General features: G+C 35.7%; 1 protein-coding gene across 8 annotated transcripts in view; it reads right to left on the bottom strand.

Annotated features, from left to right (window-relative positions):
• Positions 1-935: 935 nt before the first annotated feature.
• Positions 936-23,378, bottom strand: part of TAFA5 (TAFA chemokine like family member 5) — a 426,646-nt gene continuing 404,203 nt past the window's right edge. For 3 of the 8 annotated variants that reach the window (XM_032442551.1, XM_015851970.2, XM_015851981.2), the window contains 2 exons: positions 5,185-5,360; positions 936-3,385 (listed from right to left, as the gene is read on the bottom strand). In XM_032442551.1, coding sequence (XP_032298442.1) covers positions 3,373-3,385; positions 5,185-5,360 — 189 coding nt within the window. In that variant the 3' untranslated portion in view covers positions 936-3,372. Of the gene's footprint in view, positions 3,386-5,184; positions 5,361-16,498; positions 18,797-20,151; positions 20,245-23,378 lie in introns of those variants that run through there. The other 5 variants (XR_004306155.1, XR_004306158.1, XR_001552698.2 and 2 more) reach the window with 2 other exon arrangements.

Genomic DNA, 23,378 nt, shown 5'->3' with positions numbered 1-23,378 from the left:
CACTGTGAAGGGATTCTGAGCCCTTGCTACTTGTACATATCTTACTCTACAAGATGAAACTTTTCTTCTGAGGATGACCTATTGGCTATAAAAGGGTTATAATCAAGTTATATTAGTGTCAAATTTTGACTGATTTTAGTTATAAACTATATAAGCAGCTACATAAATTGTGTTTAGATTCTCATTCAGGAAAAATATAGCTAGTAATATGTATAAAATTCACCAGATCAAATACAGGTATCTCCCTTAGCAGAAGGTAAATTGCTCTCAAGGAACTATTAATTGCACTTAAAATTTTTGCACTGAGTATAATGGAAGCCTTAGAACAGCTGACCTATGACTGAGCCAGTCAAAACTGAGTCAAGAAAAATTCTGTTGTTGCTGTCTGGTGTTCAGATATACTTAGATTATAATTTAGATTAGATGAATTTTACTAATTTACTTACTTCACCCAAGATCTTTTGCTCCTAAAATTCCTTTTATATGATAATGACATATCCCTTGCATCACATTTTGACTTAACTTGTTCAGTTTTTTATCTGAGAACTCCCATACATCAACACACACATTCTTTTAGTAATGTGAATGCATTCTTATTCCTTCTACATATTTAAATCATAAAGGTTAATTCAGATGCCGTACATTAGGCTAGATCTATGAGAGGTTTAATGAGACAACAATCTAATTCAAAGTATTATTCTTCGAGGGTACTTATTTATTTATTTAAAGTTGAGGTCTAGTAGGAGAAAAGTTCTTATAATGCCATTAATTATTTATTATAAAAAATTCTTCCAAGGAAGTATTCATTTAGTATGATTAATACAAGTTTTTAAAACAAAATAATATTGAGTATATATTTATCTTCTTTAAGATGATGAATATAAATTCAACATGAGTAAAACACATCAGAGAGAAAACATGCAGTCACTTCAAAGTATTGTAAAAACACTTTATTGGTGATCACCAAAGTTGAAAATAAATTGCTAAAGGTGTTTTTAGGTGTTTTTGTTTGTTTAAGTCCAAGATTATAAGAAAAAGAAGCCAAATGGTACATACTATTATTTAACGCTGATTACAATCTCATGAGTAAAAGATAATTTTACCATGAAAACAGTCTGTTTAATTTTCCATTTACTCCCATATTTTATATCCCTTCAGTAATATTTTGTATCCCTTCACCTTATTTTTGTTTCCCTGGATTTATTGTGAAACTACAGTCACAGAAATTTATTATAAAACTGACAACTTTCAGATATTTTCAACAGAAAAAGCGTTCTACAAGTATATAATCTCAGTCTCTGCTGGTGATGTTTCAATGACTTAAAATCTGATATTTATTTGAAGGTATCTCAAATTTAGCATTTCAGATTTGTTTGTAGTTTATATCAAGTTCTGAATAAGTTGTCTGAAAACCAGACAATAATTGAGGAATGTTCAGGGGATTTAGAGCATCCTACATAACAAATGACCTTGTTTGTATCAGTGGAAAAGTTACAGAGCACATGTATGAGTTCAAAGTATTGACATCTTCTCTGACATGTTAGTAATGAGAGAAGCAAATGGGAAAAAAATATTAGATATCGACCCCTTTCTCATTCCTGCATACTCTTTAATTAGATTTAGATCATAAACAATGGTAATATATCTTGTGGCGGTATGCATTAAATGGTGGTCTGAACAGTGTCTACATATATATTAAAGAGTTAGTCATACTGAGTAACTGGATATAAATTAGAAATAGATGTTCGTAATCATGTTGCAAAGTTTCTTAAAAATTACATTTTTTCAAAGAAGTAGAATGCATTATGGGAAAATGCTCACAAGGTTACATTTTTAAGCATTATGAACCGGCTCTGAAACAATACATAAATAAAAGTGAGTTTAGTCAAGTGCTTGTTCTATGAAAAACAAACAAACAAGCAAGCAAGCAAACAAGAAAAAACAAAACAAACAAACAAAAAACATCAGAAATCTAATTTAAATTAATTGTTTTTTCCACCTTTCTGTCTTATCCACAATAACTGGATAGGAAGTCTGACATGCCTTTTTTGTCTTATCTCAGGAGCCCATTTCAATGTTATTTATAACACTTAAAAGCTCTCCAATATATTAAATTTATGAATTAAAATAACTGAATAATATGAAATTTTCTATTTTATTTTGTAGTGACATAGAATAGTACTGAAATATACTCAAAGACCAGTAGGATAAGAGTGAAAGAAAAAACAGTAATTTGGACCAAACAGCTTGCAGAGGTACCTCCTAAAATCATCTATTCTTTGACAAGACATACATTTGAAGAACATCAGGTTATTTTTAAGTTGCACTAATATTTACTTTCTCATCAAATAGCATTGCATGTATATATTGCTGCCACATTTTCCACTATTTTCTACTAGAGCATCGAAACTAGTGTTTGTTATTTTATTTTTTTTTTAAAGCAGGTTGCACTCCACCATAGTAGGATGGATAGAAAGCCCAGCATGTAACATATCCAACTTGCAGAGGTTGCTGCTGTAAGCTATCTCATTAAAAAAAAACATTTTCTTGAAATTGCAAAAATCCATTCTTTTCCTTGTAAAATGTTATTCACTACATTCATGCCTAACCCACACAAAATACAATAAACTTATCTGTTCTATCCCTCACCTTTAAAGTGAGACCATGACTAAAATTTTGTGGGATGTCTGGGAAAGGAGAAGCAGAGAAGGTAGGAGGGCCATCTCCCTGTGATTTTTATTATGATCTCCTGTTCCTACAGACTTCACAGTGAAGGTAAACAGCCATGGACAGAGGCATTAAACCTTAAAATAAATGAGAGAGGATGGTCTGAAAAGAATGGTCTAGTTGAAATGACTAGTCTACAGCAGATATTAGTAAATTAAAAGTCACAGAATGCAGCTCAGTATCAGTAAGAATACTATATTTTTCAATTGACTGCAACGTATACTGAAAGGAATTCAAATTTCTATGTCTCAGTGCCCGGAGTTGTTTGAACAGTGGAAGCAAATATCTTCAAAAGCTCTTGTTTTTTGTTTGTTTTTTTGTTTGTTCTATTTTATTTCTTCTCTCATATCCCTCATTTATTCCATATCATTTACATCATGCTCATATGTCACAATTTCCTATGCATCTTAATTAATTAGCATTACCTATCTTGCTTTTTGATATACATGCATATACATATCAATCTCATGATCTGTTAGCCATCCCTATAAAACATCAGTGGAGTTCGTTTAGTCCATGGCTTTGAGATCCAGCTCTCAAAGAAGTCCTTTAGGGCAGGAGGGATGATATACAGTGTGGAGCTGATGCATGCTGAAGCCAGTTCTGATTTCACGAGAATTCCTTCTTCTTTAATCTGCATGATTCTTACTGCAATATCCTTGGTAAGGCAAATAGAAACCATAGTAATGATGGCATGCAGTAAAATGTAGCAATTAACAACATAAACAATTCAAATTATTGGTTGTTATCGCTTAACATCAAATCGCCCAGAAGTACACATCAGATATCCGTTCTTTCTGCATTACACACCAGGTGTACACAAGCCCTTGAGCAAAAGCAGTCCCATGGAAAGTCTTGCCTTTTCTCAAGGGAAGAATTACAGAGATTGCCTTGCCCAGTTATTGAGGTGTTTTTGTTTTTTGTTGGTTTTTTTTTGGTTTTTTTTGGGGGTTTTTTTTTGTTTTTTTTTGTTTTTTTTTTTTTCCCCACATGTACTGCAGGGGCTTTGTTTCATTATCCAGTACATAATAGGTTTGATTGGGCAGGGCCAGTTCAATTAGCAGGTTCCCAAGTGCTAACAATTCAGGCAGCTTTTGCTAAGTGTGTCCCCCAGTGTTTAAATGCCCCAGTACTCATTGTTCTCAGTGTAGTTTTAAACAGTCCCTTGTATGATTTGATTTCCCCAGAGGCTGGTGCATGATAAGGAGATATGATCCTCCCACTTGATGCCATGCAGTATGACCTAGGTGTCAATTTCAAAAATGAATCCTATTATCAGATTAGACTCTGGAGTGCCATGTCACCGCAAGACTCGCTTTTCAAGGTCAAAAATAGTATATATATATAACCCTGAAAGCATATAATACCCACACTGTGAAAAATAAAAAAATAAAAAAATCAGCATTGTGACCAGCAGCTTTTAAGCTACTGTATCACTTGCAACAATTTTGTTTTAACATGTTCTGATCAGATCTGTTGATATTTCAACCCTTCAAGCCCCACTTTTGGCACAAAAAGGACTGTTGTGATTTATCACAGCAAGCAGCTAAACATCACATAGCACTTTGCTCCCTCCCTCTTCCCAGAGGGATGGAGGACTGAATCAAAGAAATAAAAATAGAACTCTGGTGTTGGGGAAAAAAAAAAAAAAAAAGAAAAAAAGAAAAAAAAAAGAAGAAAAAAAACCAACCCAAAACTATTTACTAAGTCAGAAAAGCAAGAGGAAATAACAATAATTATTTTATATACTTGCATATGTATGTTTTATATAAAAAACAAGTGATGAACAAAGCAATTGCTCATCATTTGCTAATGGATGCCCAGCAGGATGAGCCCTGCACTGGCCACTTCCCCTCAGCTTTATGTTTTTTTCACATGATATCACTCCCCTTTAGCAGCTGAAGGCAGCATGTAATATAAAAGGGGACAGAACCTTTAGCAGCATCTGTTGTGATGTGACAAGCAGAAATAGTTTCAAACTAGAGGAGGAGAGATTTAGACTGGATATAAGGAAAAACATATTATAATAAGTGTGGTGAGGCACTGGAACTGATTGCCCAGGGAGATAATGGATGCCCTGTTCCTGGAGACATTCAAAGGCACACTGGACTGGGCTCTGAGCAATCTGATCTAGCTGCAGATGATCCTGTTCATCATACAGGAGTTAGATTAGGTCTTTAAGGGTCCCTTCCAATTCAAATGATTCTATGGTTTTGAATATCCCATTGGAAACTTCAGGTTAGCAGTACTGGTTCTGTTCCCTACCGGCTCTTTGTGCCCTCCCAGTTCCCCTGCTGGCAGGACAGCACAAGAAACATCCTTTTCACTGTAAGCACTGCTTAGCAGCAGCTAGAAGCATCAGTATGTTATCAAATTGTTTTTCTCCTAAAGCCAAAACATGGTATCATACCAGACACTGAAGAAAATCTCAGCTGAAATCAGGACACAAAAACTTACAGCAAAATATAATGCACTGTATGTCCATGGCAAAGTTTTGGCAGCAGAGAGGCTAAAGGTACTCTCTGTGAAGATGAGAGGCAAGGGCTGCCTTGTTTCAGAATCAGTTGTCTCCATCTGGCTTCAACATATCCACTGCAGGGCATGGCTTGGCCCAGAAACCAACATGGCGGTACCTGTATGGAAATGTATTTAAGAGAGGATGAAATATGCTACACAGTTAGTGAAGAAAATATTGTGAGAATCAATTCTGTGAATGCTTAGGTCAGGGAAAACAAAGTGGGAGAAGGTGGTATGGATGCCTGTTGAAGCAGATATCCACACTGCAGCCTGTAGAAGACCCCACACTTGAGCACTGGAGTTGCAGCCTGTGGAAGATCCACATAGAAACACGCTTATTCTGATGTATTGCAGGTCATGATTTAGCAAAGCACAGTGTGAGGAGGAAGGATCAATAGAAGGGACTATCACAGGCCCCCATTCTCCAAGCTTTCAACCTATTCGGGAAGAGAGGTGAGGAGTTCAGAATGAAAGAGTGAAGCTGAGCCTTGGGAAAAAGAGGAGACAAAAGGTGCTCTTTTTATATTTGCATCTTGTTAACCAAACTTATCTTAAATGGAGGAAAAAATAAAAATAAAATAAAAAAATCCCAAGCTGAGCCTGTTTTGCCTGTGATGTGATAAGCCAAGTCCCTATTTCTGTCTTTCATTCTGACTTTTCATTCTCAATTTCTCCCTGTGTCTTGTTGAGGAGGGACAAGTGAGAAAACAGCTGGGTGGATGTCTGGCTTGAACCCACCACACACTCAAAATTCCAGTACTACTATTATGAATATCAAGGGCAGAAATATTTTGGTACACAATGTCAGTACATACACAGAAAGGCATTCTCTCTGTGAAGAGTCTGCAGTCCATATGTTCCTCAGAACAGGATGAATTTAAATCTCATCAGTTTTGTTTATCATATCATAGAAGAGTCCAAAACCAAGTTTGCAAGGTAAGAACAAGCCCCACATATTGCACACCAAACATTGCTCCCTCTTCAATGTAAAATATACTGATTACAGCTACTCTAAATTTGTTCACCTATGTTGCTGTCATAGCTCTGTGAAAGACAGAACTGGTTTTCTTTTATTGTCTCAAAGCTTGCTTCGTGAGGCCTTTCTGATGATAAGACTCTGACTGGCGACTGCTAACTATCTAGGAGGGTGAATGGTGGGTGTTGTTGTGCCACAGTACCTCTGCTTATGATTGCAAAGATAAGCAGAAGCAGGACAAGCAGTCTTCTTCAGGGGTGCTGCTCGAAGGAGCTGACCACTGCAGAAGGCGATAATGCTTGTGTCTGGCAACAGAGCCCCCCTCCCTCCTTGCTGGCTTATCTGTGGGCCAGGAATGTCACAAAAGCTGGTTTTAAACCCTATTACAAAGTGTGTTTACCTGCTTGTTTGGAAGTTCAGTGTTTGCTCGAGATACGTTCCTGAAAATGCTGAGTCAAACTTCAAAGAAGAAGAACCCCCACCGAAATGGGGGATAAAAGGCCCTCGCTAAACTGGGGACTTTGGAGACAAACTCCCAAAGACACCTTTGACGGAGAATTCCCTGAGGGGAAAACTTTGTCGGAAGAACCCCCGGGACCGGCTTGCTGCGGTGCTCCCTGGCTGTCTCCCATCCCCCGCGGTGATCAGACGAGTTCCTGAGATCAACGGATTGTGTACCTCGCTGGACCCACGGTGGTGACTATATCTCTTTTGCTATCTGCAAAGACTCCTTGCTTATATTTCCTACTTTCCCTATCGCCCACCTTCCCTTCCCCATCTCCCTAAAAAAAAACACCGAGGTCTTTAATAAACTGGTTGGATCAACATTTGAACCGTTGCTTCTTAATCTCACGCCGGGTATATACACAAAAGAACCTTGCCTCCCTCCTGTAAATTGGAGCGAGACAAGCTCCCAGCTGTAACTGAAGAATAATCTGTAAAAGCAAGTAAGATAGTACACTCAAATCAGACGTGGTGCCATTTGCAATGTGTATAAAAGTATATATATGCAAGATAGGATATTTAAAATAAGAAAACAAATATTGAAGAAAATATTATACCTTACTCATGCTCCGCTTCTACTTGTTAGTTATCCATTTTTTATTATTTTAACCCAAGAAAACTGTTCTAATCAGGTACTATACATGGAAAAGGATAACATTCTTTTACTTTGTGATATGCACATAATATCTTGTCATATTTTCAGGTGCCAGGGAGGTCCAGTTATCTCATTATGTAACAGTGTTTTGGTGTTCTCAATTGTAGCTCTGAGGTGAACATTTCATTACTTGCACACTTTTAGCTCATATACACTTAGGCACCACTAATGGGATTAGAGAGCTGTGATGATTCATGACAGTGGGTATATTCTCTTGTAGGACTTCTATTAGCATTAAAGGGAGTTACAAACCAGAGGAGCAAAGTCTATTAATACAAATAGCAGCTTCCAAAAACAGCCTTCTAAACAGCAGTTTGGGTATCCTAAAGCTCTCTAGTCATGCAAGTGAAATGACTCTGATGTCAACACTTCAGCAGTGGAGATTCATCCATTCCTCCAAAAGCACTCACAAGAGACACTAAAGAAAGGACTTTTTTTTTTTTTGTTTGTTTGTTTTAGTTAGTCGTAATGTCTTCCATTCTTGAGCCTATTAGCTTGTAACAATAGAAATAATAGGAGCTGAGACAGGTCTAGAAAGTTTAATTCTCTTCTTGTGAGCTTCAAATTTAAAAAGGGAGTTCAAAAAAGCAATGACAAAGGGGTATTAAAATTCATGAATGCCAGTATAATATAATTTTGATCTGCACAGTTTTTCAGGGATTGTTGTCAGTTTCTATTCCACTGTTAGCCATCATTAACAGCAAATATGACAGATACACTAATGAAATCGATTTGGTCATGTTATCAATTTAATTCAAAAATGTAACCCCATTTTATTACCATGTAACTTATAAAGCCTTATAGGCTAATGTCATCTGTCATTGTAAGAGTTTTCTGCTAGAAATATTAATAACTAGATGTAGGCTTATTTTATTTTATTTCACAATTTGAATTAATTAATACAATGGTAAGCATTCTGTTTTAGTTCATGTAGGACTAAAGTACTGGTCAGTGCATTCTAGTAATTTTTCAGTGAAATGTATATGGAAATACACTATTGCCTTTGAACCTCATACATACTATAGATGAGGAACAGGTTACTATAAAATGTACATTCCCTTCAGCCAACTCACTGTCTAACAGATACATTTCTAATGCCCTTAAAACAGATACACCTTGTTGAAAGAAAGTTATTGAGGGTAAAATGAAGTGGTCCTCAGACACGTGTCTCATTATTTATATTAGAAGGCACTGCAATATATTCCTTAATGTAGAATGGAAGAAATTTAGGAGCACTAATCAGCTGATAGATGTAGACACGTCTTTTATGTTTCATTTGGAAAAATATCAACACTGTAGGTGTCACCAGATGGCATCATTGTATTCAGACTTCTGTGAATTTTTTCATTGAGTAAGTCATTGTTTAAATTTAGGAAGACACTCAACTATGAATGTAATGTTAGGCATAATCTTAAGAAGCGGAATGAAAAGGAATATCCATTTTCTTTCTGTTTTGACTCTCATTTCAAACGATTCTTGAGGAAGAGCTGTTTTCAGAGCATCAAAAATCACCACTGGGCCCAAATAACTGTTTTACAAGCTGAACTGTCTTATTTCTGAAGCCAGGACATCTTTACAAGTATATAGAAAGCAAACAAATTTTACTGTGCATATATCCAGACTTATTTCACAGAGTTATCTCCATAAGATAGCAAAAAAGAGCAGTACCAGAATTCTGGAAAAGCATAATTTTCTTTAATATGAGGGCTATTCTGAAGAAATCTCCTTTCTGCCCCCACACCCCTCACTCCCTCCCAGAAGGGCAGCCATCATGCTCTGATTTGAGATTATGCAACCTATTCAAAATCCCCTTAGAGTAGCAAATTCAGGACCTGTTAATAGCCTAGCACGAAAGAGTACAGCTGCAGTCAGGGTCATGAATTGGACTGCTAGCTTGCACTGCACTTCTTGCTGCCAGAAACCAGACAAGAAGCCAAATCAGGATAAGCAACCTTGAAATAGTTACCTTAGAACAGCTTGTGGCCACTGCAGCATAGGTGCTGGCTGTACCTACACTATACTGCAGGCTGCAACCAATCCTAAATCAGCACCAAACTGTTGCTCCCAAAAGGCGAAACAGGAGGTGAATCTGCCATTCACTCTGTTCAGCTGTCAAAGCAGACTAATGTAATCATCGCGAAAATAGAAACTGGCCTTACAGTGGGGCTGTTTACACACATTTCTTTGGGTAATCCAACAAGAAGGGCTTTTAGTTCATAATATTTGCTAGTCCACAAGGAAGGAGATGTTTCTGAAGCAGAGAAAGCTCTAACCTCATGGGTACAATTAAAATAACAGATACCAGAACAGCTCCTCTCCTCCCACTTGCTGTATTTAACTTCTAGCTTTTCAAAAACTTCCTGAGATTCTGAATCACTACTCCTGTTGATTTCTAGGTAGAGTCTCCAGTGCAACATGCACAAGATTTGTCTGTTTGCTCTTCCTGGAAACTTCCTGCAGCCTTCCAGTAAATATACATTCAGCATACTAAATATATCCCGAAATTAAGCTGCTCAGCCATTTCTCATAAGTACTAGTAAGGTCTACTAAGCAATAACATGAGTGTTTCGGAAGGGAGCTACAAGGAAATAGTCAGTGTACTGGCAAATCATCTTGGAAAAGAGAATAAGTATTCACAATGATGATCTAAACAAGGGAAAATTAGACTATTCCTTAGCTACTCAGATTCCATGTCAGCTAAGATCTGCTATGAAGACTTTCTCTACTAGTGTATTAGTCCAATAAAAATTTGCTTTTTCACCCAAATACATGTCTAGTCACACTGAGAAGAAATTTAACTCATCTGGATTTTGGCTCCCTGCAATTGTAGTACATCACAAATGAGTCTTAGCTGTGAATCAAGTTGTTCCCAAACAGATGTTTATGGGGCTATATAATACACTGTAAGTTTCAGAGAATAACTACACACATGCAATGTCCAGGAATGACTAGTTATTTTGCCCCCAAAGGTAGATGCTATTGGCACTAGAAAGACAGGAAACAAGCATTTATGTTTACAATTTTACCTTATTCCTGCAAATGCTAGAAACACTGTCTTTACTGCTACAAATAAGTCATTCTCATGATTTTACAGATTTGGAGAGCTGTTTTTTGGACTTGAAGGTATTGGACTAGGTAATGATATTAACTTACTGAGGACTAAGTAACATTTGACATCACTTCTGTACCAGTGAGTTTCCAGAAGATCTGATAGTCTTGACAGTAGGTTGGAAACAAGTATTTCCCATTTGCATCTGGTGTCTCCAAATAACCTACCTTGCCACCAGAATGCAGAAATGACGGGGATAACTTGGTTCTGCTTCTCTAGAATTATCTGTCTGTATAGAATCTTTTATTGAGGAAGTTATCAATGTATATAGCAACATGAATAACAATCCCAGAACTGTGCTTAGTCTTGATGACAAGGACCTTCCTTTCAGAATTTCAGCACTTTCATATGTATTCCTTCTCTCGCTTTTCCACTACCTGTTAAGACAGCAGACATTACTATATGTATCTTGAATTACATTTTTCTGTTTACAGATCAGCTGAATTAGAGAAACCATGACTTCTAAAGTGTGAATAACTCTTAAGTGCTATACATAACCTCTGTCCTTTGAGGTTTCTCTTGACTGGTTGGATGGTTACTTGATTAATTGTTTAATCTTGAGAGACCTAACCTAAACTTCCACATGTTCACTTCCATCTTCAGGCCCTTAAATACTTTTTCATTTCTTTTTTTTTTTTTTTTTTCCCAGCAACAAGGTTCAGTTGTTCTTAGGCAAAGCTTTCCACACTTGGCACACTTATTCCTGCTGTTCCCTGCTACTTCACACAGTGAGAAGTACCTGGAACATTCAAAGGTGCAGCCTATAGTTTCTGCATTTCTTCTAGAAGAGTAAGTGGACTCAGTTTTAGGGTAATTTAAAATCTGAACATAACAGACAGTAAGGTACCTGGGCTAAATTCATTACAATTATTATTATAGTAAAAGCAATCACTTGAATGCTTGGAATTATAAGTGGTATTGAGTATTTATGTTGCACATTCTCCTATGATTGTAGTAGATTGAGTGAGAATAAGATAACAAGGACCTTGAGTGGCATTACAATTATTTGTGATTGTTCTAATTGTTGTGGATGTCGGTTTCCTCTGCAAAACAAGGTCACTATTATTCACTCAGCTAGAATATCTACTGTTCCAGAGCTCACCGTCATTTGATTTGCTTTGAATGGACTTCATGTTCCATTTCCAGTGTCATACAAGTGTTTACTGTGTTCATTGAAGAACTGCCATTTTTATCAAATGCATACATACTTTTCTTTAAGACTCCACATGCCTTTTTATTGTTTGGTAACAGCATATCAGTTAGGTTAATATGTATTAAAGTTCTATTCTGTGTTGCAGTTCTGCTCTGAAGGCTGCTTAAACACATCAGTGTAGAAGTGTCTATCAGGAGAGACAGAATTGGCACACATTTGTTTTCTTCAGTCTATGTGGACACATTCTGCATATAGAAGAGTAAATGTCATCTCATATAACAGCATAAATATATTTATCCTAATATTTGCATTACTCATTGTGTTGGGAAGGCCATCCTTACTAAGGCTCTGTGAGTTCTGTATAGTGCTTTTGCATTTTATAACAAGTGGCTCAGTTTGCTACAGCAAAGCTTTCAGTAGCATGTTCACTGCTCAGTAAGTCATTTTGGATGACAACTGATGTCAGTATTTCCTGACACTAAAATCTACCTTACATGGCTGACGTGTAGTTTTACCTGTACTAAACTCTCTTATTGACTGTTCAGGAATATATTTATATAGGCTTCTTCTTATGCAATGAAGGAAGGCAGAGGCACTTGCTGATTGTGATTTAGCCCACTGAGGTAGTGGTTAGATTACTTTGATAATCTAAATTGATCTATGCACATGCTTACATTGTTTCTTTGATTACATACTTCTTAGATAGCTCTGAAGATTCAACTACTAAAATTTTTCACAGTTGTTCTGAAAGTTCTGTGCAGTACTTTTGTATTTTCTTTTTCCCTTTTATTACATTTTTGACACGTAGCTGCTTTTTTGTATACATACATAGGATGGTTGTTCCAAAAGTAATGCTTCTTATTTTATTATGTTAGCCCACTACATCAGAGGCTGATGGTGGTGGTATAGCAGTATATGTTGAACCTTCTTCACAATATTCCATTTTTAGAGACCAAAGAGTGGAGCATTTCAGCAATGGGAAAAACAAGCCGTGTATCAGGCAGCCATGCAGATTTTTACATGCCAGACATGAAGGCTCTTGTTCCTCACAGGTGAAAATGCATAGCTAACAATGTTGACTCTATTGAGAAAGATAATTGTGTAGCTGAGAATTTGCTCTATCAAGTAACAAATAGTATTGTTGTGCTCTTTCTACCTACTGGAGATTCCATGGAAATAAATAAGAGATATTACTTTCAGAGTGACCTACATATATTAACGTTCTCTCCTAATTATTATACTTCAGCTGTGCTTTACATGTTTGTTTGATTTTTTTTTAAATATTTTCAGAAAAGTTTGTAAACTGATTAGCTGTACTAATAAGCATTTATTTATTTATTTATTTGCACAGAATCAGTGCACTACATCGGGGTGCTTAGCATCACTTTTACTAGCCTGATGCTGGCAACTTCACACGTAGGAAATTGTGGTCGTGGTCTCTCCAAGCCAGCTATGCAGGATGTCATAAGGCATCTCATGCTTTGTGACTACAGATTCATCATCCTAAAAGTCTTCCAGTGTCCTGCCTGAACTCTGGAAAAACATACCTAACATCAATTTACCACATTAAATCGGTAGTTTGACCTAGGAACTAAGCAGCTTCAAGCCAACATTACTGTCAGTCTCAACAGCAAAACAAAACAATGTTTCCCCTTTTGTACATGCTCTAAAGTTTTACATTACAGAGCCCATAATGAGTTTGCTGGAATGACAAATGATAAATTGAAACACCTGACTTTCAGTTTTCCATCTTTAATAATACTTTATGACCTGTTTTCTCTCATTAGATATCCATAGGTCTTCCAAACCTTCACTAACTTGTTAGTCTAATTTATTGATACTAACAAATCATGTAGCCTCTGTTGATATTTCATTCACATTATGAAAAAGTTCAGGAACTTGTGTTGATTCTGCCATAGAATGGCTCAGCATTAGTCAATGTCTATTTTGACTTACTGCATCTTACTTTCACTTTTCTCATATTTCTTAACTTATTTTTAATTTGTGACAGAATTAGTCTTTACATATTACCCATGGCTCTCAAATTTTTAGTGGGATTTATATCTCAAAATAAGACAAATATATTATCAGTTAAATTATCATACCTGTAGTTAAAGAATTTTTTTTTCTTATTTCCTCATTTCAGTTTTTAGTACTTTCGGCTTTTCTGCACTTATTAAATATTAAGAATTTATCTACTTTGAAATGAAAATTCTTTAATCTTCTTTATCCTTGTTTGCAGCTTCCTTCTTGGCTTTTTTTCTTTAGTCACGCCTCAACTTGATATCAGCTGTAGGATATTGTTTCCTGTCCATTGTTATTTGTCTAAGCCCAGTCTGATACCCACAGACCAAGTGTGCCAGGGTACTAAGACATTAGGAAAAATGTAGACAAAAGTGTCATAATTGCTTAATTGTAATTTTTGTAACTGTGTAAAGTAATATATACATGTATATATATATATATACATGTATATATATATCGTCATATATATATATATATATATATATATATATATATATATATATATATGACAAGACTTCTTTTTCTCAAGGGCTTAGAGCACACACCAAGAAACTAGAACTTCAGAAGCAAATTTACTTCAGGGTCGGCTATGCTGTATTTTTCTACCTGCAGAATCTAGCAACATTAAAGTGTTACAGTTAAGACATGACATAAACAAAGAGGAAGCTGAACTGGCTGAACTGGATTGACATTTGTCATTCTCTGTTGATATAATTTCTATTTAAAGAGCACAACAAATTAAGAATAAAAGCATAATAAAACATATATAAAATAAAAACAAGAATAAATTATGTTTGTTTTTGTATTAAGTATATGTACCACAATCTTTAGGCCTTCATAATGATGTTGTACTAAGGGACATAGTTTAGTGGGGAAATGCTGGTGGTAGGTGGATGGTTGGACCTTAGAGACCTTTTCCAACCTTGGTATTTTATAATTCTGTGATTCTATAATAATTTTCACCACAAAGGTAGCATATGACTTTCTTTTGCATTTTCCTCTAGGAGATATCAACCAGTTCTGGCCACAGACATATGTCTGTTGTATCAGGGAAGGGTTGTCAGCAAGACAAATAACAGTAGCTGTAAATCACTTCTACCCTTGCTTGTTTTTTGTTTGTTTGTTTTGTTTTTTTTTTAATTCCGGTGTTGTGCTTTTCCTTGTGCACTAGTTCAATGACTCAAGTAGTCAGTACCGTGATTTGCCTTTTAAACAGACAATTTACTAACTTCTAGTTCAGTTGCTCCTCATAGCCATTCAGTCATTGTGTTGAATTCTTTATTTTCTTCTGGAAACTCTGAATAGTACTCACAGTTGTGATGAATGTCACTTCTCCTAATCCATAAACTGGTAAGCTAAACTCATTTTTAACCTTTGCTATTCCAGAACTACTTCACAATGCAAAAACTAATGGTAGAAACTTTATCATCCACCACAGAGTAAGCCATTCTCACCTGCAGAAAAAAAAATTGTCTCTACTATTATCTTGCATCAGGTGAGGTTCAGGTTGGATTTTAGGAAAAACTTTTTCTCCAAAAGACTGGTCAGACACTGGAACAGGCTGCCCGAGGATGTGGTGGACTCACTGCCCCTCCATGGAGGTGCTCAAGAAATGTGTAAATGTGGTATTATGGTACATAGTAAAGCACACCATAGTGGTGGTAGGAGGACAGTTGGACTAGATGACCTTAGAGATCTTTTCCAACTTTAAAGATTCTATGAATATGCCATACTAGTAAGTGCCTGAGTTAAGTATTTAGGCAACAGCATATGAATATAGTTTCTATGAACAAGTGAATGACTGAGGATACTGCATGCATAAAACCTGAGCTACTGCAAAGAAGAGCTGATTTGGAGAGAGACAAAATAAGATAAAATCATAATCAAGATTTGAGAAAACAATGTGTCACGTTGATTTCTATAGCATGTTAATATCTACTCCATTTGATATCTCGGATTTTAAATATCTAAACAATTAAACATTAAGAGCACTAGTTACATCTGTCCTTTCCTTGGCAAACATCAGCTATAGAGAAGCTTTTTCAAAAACTGCTTACAGGTTTACTGCATTTCAAGAGGTTGTTTTTGTCTATTACATGATTTTCTGTATTCTAGTTCCCTTCAAGCTTGTTTTCAAAAGTTACTTGTAGCCAAGCTGAGTAATTAAGGCTATTAAGACATTCTCTTCTGTGTTTCAAATGCAGCACTGGAAGAGGCACATAACATAGTTTCAGAAATGCTTTTTCTATGGAACTTATTTTTGTAAAATTAGAAGCTCACAATATTCTGAAAACATACTGTTCCTGAGAGACAAACATTTCACCACTGCTCTTAGGCTTGTAATTCATGTCAACAAAGGCAGTCAGTATATTTTGTTTGTAATATTTTGTAGAGGAGGAGGTAATATAAAAACATTGTAAGTGTCCTGATGTGTCTGTTGCACACTGAATAATTTAACTGATCTCTTATAAATAATCCCAGCATTTTTGTCTCTGATATTTTTGTCCAGAGTAGAACATGTAAACAATGTGCATCTTTTGATCAGCATTTGAGGTACTCAGAAAACAGACGTAACCATGCATGTTCAGAACTGATTGGAAGCTATGAATTTAAAGATTATAGATGTCAGTTCTTAGATCCTCTAGTGGGATCTGGTTTCCAGAGAACAAATGACCTTAATCTGATCGAGAACTGAGCACACCAGAACAAATATATCCAGGACATGAGAAGGGAAGGGTGAAATTTCAGTTTCAGTATATGACCCACGTCCTTGATTTCACATTCCATTGCTAGGTCTTACCATGCTCATGTCACGCTCAGGGAACAAAAGTCTCACTTATAAAAGGATTTTCTTTATTTTTCATAATTTAGCTGAACCAACACAAAACTGAGTACTGTAAAGCAACAAAAATGATGTAACATCTTTAATTGTACTGTGTTAACTAAATAAGGCTACTACACTCCCTTTTAAATAAATCAAAACAGAGAGTTGGTAGAGTGAGGGATCTGGCTCTTGAGGTCTACACATACAGTAAATGTATTTACCATCATTTATTGCATGACATTTTAAACCTGACATTGGTCATTTATAGTGCAGTCAGTCCATAACACTTTTCAAGTGGCTGGGCTTTAATTGCTACCTTGACACTGGTCAAAAACCTAAGATTAAATAATAATTTTGTATATATTTATTTTATTTGAAGACAAAGTCATCTATAGTTCATCTTTCCTTTGACTTCTGCATTAAGTAAGCAGGGACCTGTATTAGAACAGGCCTTCACAAAAGTTCTTTGATCAACTTTTCATTTTTGAACCTTTCATCTATGGTCACTTGAACAATCTCTATATATTTTTTCTTTAGTAGCATAGAACTAGCATAACATTAAAAGTTAATTGGAGTATTAGGTAGTATACTTGAAACCATAATACATTTGCCAGGAAGAAATGAAGCTCCCTTCTTGATTGTATCATACCAGTAAGTACCAAACTTACATGAAGAAAGGTATAGTAAAAGGGAATAAGTTTTTGTTGTCGTTGTTTCTGTTTTATCACATTTTTCCCATCTTCTTTACTGTCTTGGCTAAATTTTTACTAACCAATAATACTGAAACAATCGGCTTTCTAATAATGAGGTAAACACTGAAAGGAACAGGCTGCAAACAGACCCTTTGACTGTATTACATAAAAGTACGGGGAAAGAAAGAGGAAAACAGAGAGAGAGAAAAAGAGAGGGAGAGAAAAAGAAAGAAAAAACAAACTTTCTATGAAGAGCAATGAGTAGAATATTTTACACTCTATCAGTACATAAAGACAAAAAATAAAAATAAAAATAAAAAATGCCTTCCAACAGTGCAATGGTTGAATGCATTTATGTAATATAAACAACATTGTTCTTTGCTTTTTCTACACAGTCCTCTCTGGTCATGCTTTACATCCAGAATGTCCCAATGGAAGAAAGCAAACGACACCAGTCACTTCAGAGACAACTGAAGTAATAAAACACAACTTAACTCTGAACCACTTGTCATGACTGTCAGAGTCATCACGTTAATTGTTAAATAGGATTTTCTACAAATATACAACATATAAAAACTGTTAAATATATAACTTTAGGTTTTTCAAAATACATTTAATGATCTCTTTCAAACAAGTGTTACTTTTGTTTTCTCTTTAATTTGCTTTCTGGTGCTAAATGGTGTATCAGATGAGACATAGGCCACAGATGACCAAACATGCTCTTTGCAAATACTGTATTATCCAACTTTAACTATCAAAAAATGGAACTGTAGAAGAGGCATGTTTAACTGGTTAAAACTGAAAATGATTTTAGTACGAGAAAGTCAGTCTAAGTACAGAGGAATAAAGGTGCCTTGTAGACAGTTTATGTTCTTTTTGTCCCAAGTTTTTCAAACATAGGTCATTTCCTTTCAGTGCTCCATTATGTTCTCTCGAATGTGTCATTTCAAGAGCTGGTCTCTGGATTAGTTTTTTACTGCAGCTTTCCATAAAGACTTCTGCTGGACAACATCTCAGCTTTGTGAAAGCTGGAATAATGTCTTTGTGGAGACCCCCTACAGTTTAACAACATAACTGTGTTAACAGTAAGATTGTGTCCACTTTAAAATAGATTTTGCTCTTTGGTCTATTGTATATATTGAAAGTATAAGAAAATAAAAGCAATTCAGACAGTTTAGGGCACAAGAAGAGTTTCTCTTTTGCACCTCAGTGTCCTCCCATAGGCAAAACAGTCTTCTCTAAGGCTGATTGGGATGATACTCTTCATTGTAGCAGACTCTTCAGATTAAAACATGTAGGTAACAGCAAGTCCAGCAGTGGTGGGTAACGCAGATGAAACATTAACCATGAACTTTTTTGTATTGCTAATGCCCAAGCATATCTCTTTTTTCTATATTCCTTAGTCCAGCGATCCTTAGTATGGTAGAACAAACTATAGCTCATAATGTAGAGAAATTATGCTGTCTTTCATGAGATACAGATAAACAGACAGTTGAGTTGATGACATATAATGGATGATGGTCCACAGCAGTGAAACTTGACTAAGTTAAGTAGCTCACACAGAGCCTAAACCACTCCTACGAGGATTCTGTGTTGCTGCATTTGTCAGGAGACCTGTAAATCAATAAGAACAAATGAGTCAATGTCTTCATTTAAAATTCTGATTATCTTTGCTGTCCATTATTTTAAAACGTTCTGTTCTAAGTTCCTTTAAGGAGACAGTTAATTAATTAGAAGATATTTATTTTTCACAGTAAACATTTTCCCTGAGAAACAGCATATAATAAAACTTTGTTTACATTTATTATAAAAATACCACTTTTGTAATTATTTTATAGTTATTTCTAATAAATTTATGAATATAAATAATAATTTACAACAAATTTAATGCCTTGTACTCCACAAGCTCCATGCACTTTCTTTCTCATCAAAATAATACAAAGAATGTACTTTTACCTGCACTAAATTACATGCAACAATATCTAATACACATGGATACTAAGATTACTATTATTTCACACGTAGAATATGATGGAAAATGAGCATGACATTAATTTATTAACAGTTCAAGTATACTTATACTTGAGGCTTTTTTGCCTTCAAGTTTTCACTGAGCACTAGAGTGCGCCTGTAGTTCTGTACTCTAATTTAATCAATACTGCCCTCTAGTGATGCTCTTAAAAGTGCATATCAAATTAATATTAAAAGCCGATATAATCTGAAAATTGTTTTAGTTACACAGCAGACCAAAAAAAAAAAAAAATAAAAAAATGAGAGAGAGAGAGAGAGAAAGGAATACATAAAAAGGAAGGAGAAAATTGGTAGAGAATTGCCAGTTTAAAAGAAAACTGGAAAGGAAGATGTTGAAAAAGAAAGAGGGATAGGTTCAAAAGATAAACAAGATAAACCAAAGCTTCCACTATAGGGAAAATAAAATTACTGGAAGACAACACAAACATAGATGAGAAAGTAATGATTGATTTGTATAACAAGATGCCAGCTAGTAATGCTCACCCAAAGTAACAGTTCGGAAATGATTTCAAAATTACGCAGACATTGTACGTCACAAAACATTCTGAGTTGTATTAAGCAATGACTGTTACAAAATGCAGTTTGAATGTTCAAACACTATCTTCTGCTTCAGCATCGTTCTCTCACCAAATAGGTAGGATTGTCTTTACTGATGGAAATTCCATGCATTACACCAGAAAATACTGAACAGTGAATGTGAACAAGTAAAACAAATACGAAAAACCAATTCACTTAGTTCAAGCTGTTACACTGTATTTAGTTTTTAACCTTGTTCTCAGATAAAAGAAATACCTGCCTCCAATTTACTGAAAGCTTGAACCATAAGGATCTCTCTATGTATGTATCTACAGAGATAGATAGGTAGACAGATAAATAAATTAATATTTTCCTTATAAGGCATAAAGTTTATGTCATAGCTTTCTGCTTTATCCTCTCACCTTTTCCAGGAAAAATCACCCCAGAAATCTTGCACACAGCCTTTCGTTTTCGGACTAGTGATCAGATCTCCAAACCACATGGCCTCAGACAGGCTGAAGGCAAAAAACCTGGATGATTATTGTGGTATATTCCCCTTTTAAAATACACAATCAGCACGATAAATAATTTTAATGTTTTCTTTTAAAGTTTTGTTCTTTTTCCCCATTATGCTGTTCCGTGGGGTTTTCACAGTACCCCCAGTTTTTCTTCATATTAGAAAAGAACACATCTTTTAAGGTAGTTTTACCTTTTAAACAGCAAGACAGAAAGCAAAAGATTTATTGTTTATTAGGTCTGAAAGTAAACTACTATTGTGTTAAGAACTAGGCTGACTTAGCCCCATCATTTCTGAATAAGGTTGGAATGGCCCAAAGCTAAAAGCAACAGCGTGAACTGCTGATGGACTGTGTTCAGTGTTTCCATAGTGTCCCATGATAGAGAGAATTCACCTTCATTCAACCATATTTATTTGCAGTTACCTGCTGCTCTGTCATCTCACGGACAAAGCAGCTTCCTACCACTCTTGCTATCCCTACCCTCACTTTGCACTTCCTTGCTGTGAGAATATGGTATCAACACCTTAAAAGAAAGAGGAGAAAGAATTTTGTATTTAAAAAACTCCGAGGCAGGGCAGGGAGCAGAACTGAAATAAAATGGCTACAAGAAGAGTAACAGATTAGAGAACAGGAAGTGAATTTACAACTTTGGACGTTGATGAGAAGGGATGGAAAAAAAGGGGGAAAGAGAAAGGCATAAGTTAGCAAGGGAAGTTTAAACATCATTTATTAATGAAAGCATGATAAAGAAGAAAGATAGGTAATAGGAGCAGCAGATGAAAGGAAGAGAGTAGGTATAAGAGAGCATTAGGAGACCGCAGAAGAGGGGTGGAATGCACAATTACCCTCCCATCTCCTGTTTTTGTTTTTTTTTTTTCCCTTTCATTTCTCATGGCAAATGTGTTAACCACTCCCCTGAAATACAGACAGCTCAGGTAAAGACCGAAAAGAGATACCCAAAATGACTGTAAAAAGGAGTTATTTGCTATTTACACTAACAATTCAAATCACAAGAAGTACCACATTTCTGAAATGTAGTTCTAGAGAAAAACTGCTATCTCTATGACTATTTGTTAGTAATTTCTACAGTATTAACTGGACCAACACAGATTGCAATACAAATTATAAATCCAATAACAATATACACAGAAATGTTTGAAAGCTTTGGCAGGATTTGTCAATGTAGTTTCTTTTTCGCTCTCTCTCTCTTTTTAAATTTTTTTTTGGCTTTTACTTAGGGAACTTGAAGCAACAGTAAATTAAAGAGAGCGTCGGTAACAATTACCTAGTGAAAAGTTTTGGTTTTGTCCATCTCTACTAAATGAATCATGTTAGTTTCAGGCATCTTTGCACAATTTTCCTTCTTGCTGACTTCAGTGAAATTGGAAATTCTCCAGAAGTGCTTCAGACAGTAGGTTCTGCTTCTTTTTGAAGGAGACAGAGGTTCTGATGCCACCCACTGCACTGCAGTGGGGGAGAACCTTCCTTTGTGTCACTTTCTCTGAACAATGTTTTTTCATTCATTTTGTTGTTGTTGTTGTTGTTGTTGTTGTTTTCCTGATTTGTTGCTGAGATCACCTTTGCTTCATGGTTCACTGGACAAACTGGCACTCAACACATATGAACCAAGAAGTTGATTGCTAACACAGCTCATCTCACATTCAACACTCAAAACCCACCATCTGTTTTTCTCAATAGAAATCATTTTTCTATCTCAGCTGATAACTGTAAGGGAAAATGGGAAAGTTTCCCCTCTCATGTATTTCATTATCTCCCTTCCATATACCCAAGCAAGAGTTCAAAACTTCTTGCAGAAAAGCTACTGCAGTGCTTTCTCTTAGCACAAGGCTGAAGAGATGTACAGTGGCTTCCAGGCACTGATCCATCAAGGCACTGCAGTAAATGGCAAATGATGAGTGACTAAATGTGTTTGTCAAGGGTATTTCACCATCATGGTAAGATTCCCAGATGTGAACAGTAAATTCTGAAATACCACACAGCTCCAACAATGTTATGCCATTTTTGGCATAACATTAGAAAACTGTCAACAGAATGGGTAACTTGATATAACAGACAAAACAGAATAAAACAGTTACATGCAAACATTCAAATACTGTTCTTTTCCTTTGGTAATACTTTCATAAGCTTTTCAGGATGAACTGCTGCTCTACCACCTGCCCCAGTACATTTATTTAATATCTCTCAACAACTTATGGAAGTGATGTACTGTTGCACTTTGTTTTTTTTCTTATATGTATTTGTGTTTTGTAACTGTTCACTGCTGTACATGTTATACCAAAACTAATTTATTTTAAAAGGAAGTCTGAAGTGATATGAAGTTAATTTCATTTAATGCCACATAAAAACTCTTTGTCTGATCCAAAGGATTAAAGGATCAAAGTACCCAAATGGTACTTTTCCATAACAGTAAGTGGAAATCTTCTATTGGGTTCAGGATTATTCCAAAACATATGATACTGGCATTTAAAAACAGCTGACTTCAGAACGGAAGCAAATTAAAAGTTATCTTAAAACGATTAGTCCAGAAATGCATCCAATATTTTAGTTGTAAGTTGAAAACATCTTTGAGAACTCTTGAGCTTGTTGGGCTTCAAGATGTTGAACAGGCATCTAATACCAGAGATTAAAATGCTACTGCACATTGATTGTGTGACAAAAGCCCAAGCTCCATTGTGATTCACAGGAGGGAAAGTGTGCCTAGGAGGAAAAGTCATTTATATCACACTAATAGAGAATCCAAAGTATAAGAGAAAATGAATTTCTTATGAACATATATATATTATTACTGTTCTGGGAGGGCTTGAATGTGTTCTGAGAATGTTTGTCTTATTAGAACAATTATAACAGTCCACCTGATTTGTCTTGCTCCAGAGGGTGTATAACAGGGGATAGTCTATCTCTATCTGTGCCCTAGTGACACAGGAAATAGAAGAGCTTAGTATTTGATACCTATGGTCAAGGACAGAGGAAACACATTATGCAAGTCCGCTTAAGAATATGGGGATATATGGTATACTGTTGACTTACATAGGCTTTCCACTGGGGGGGAAACAACAAAAAAGACAGCAACAAAAACAAACAAGCAAAACAAACAAACAAACAAACAAAAA

This window comes from Coturnix japonica, chromosome 1 (assembly GCF_001577835.2).
Source record: "Coturnix japonica isolate 7356 chromosome 1, Coturnix japonica 2.1, whole genome shotgun sequence".
In the NCBI taxonomy this organism is placed as follows: Eukaryota; Metazoa; Chordata; class Aves; order Galliformes; family Phasianidae; genus Coturnix; species Coturnix japonica.
Note: the sequence above shows the minus strand (reverse complement) of the source record. Positions and strands in the feature narration are given on the sequence as shown.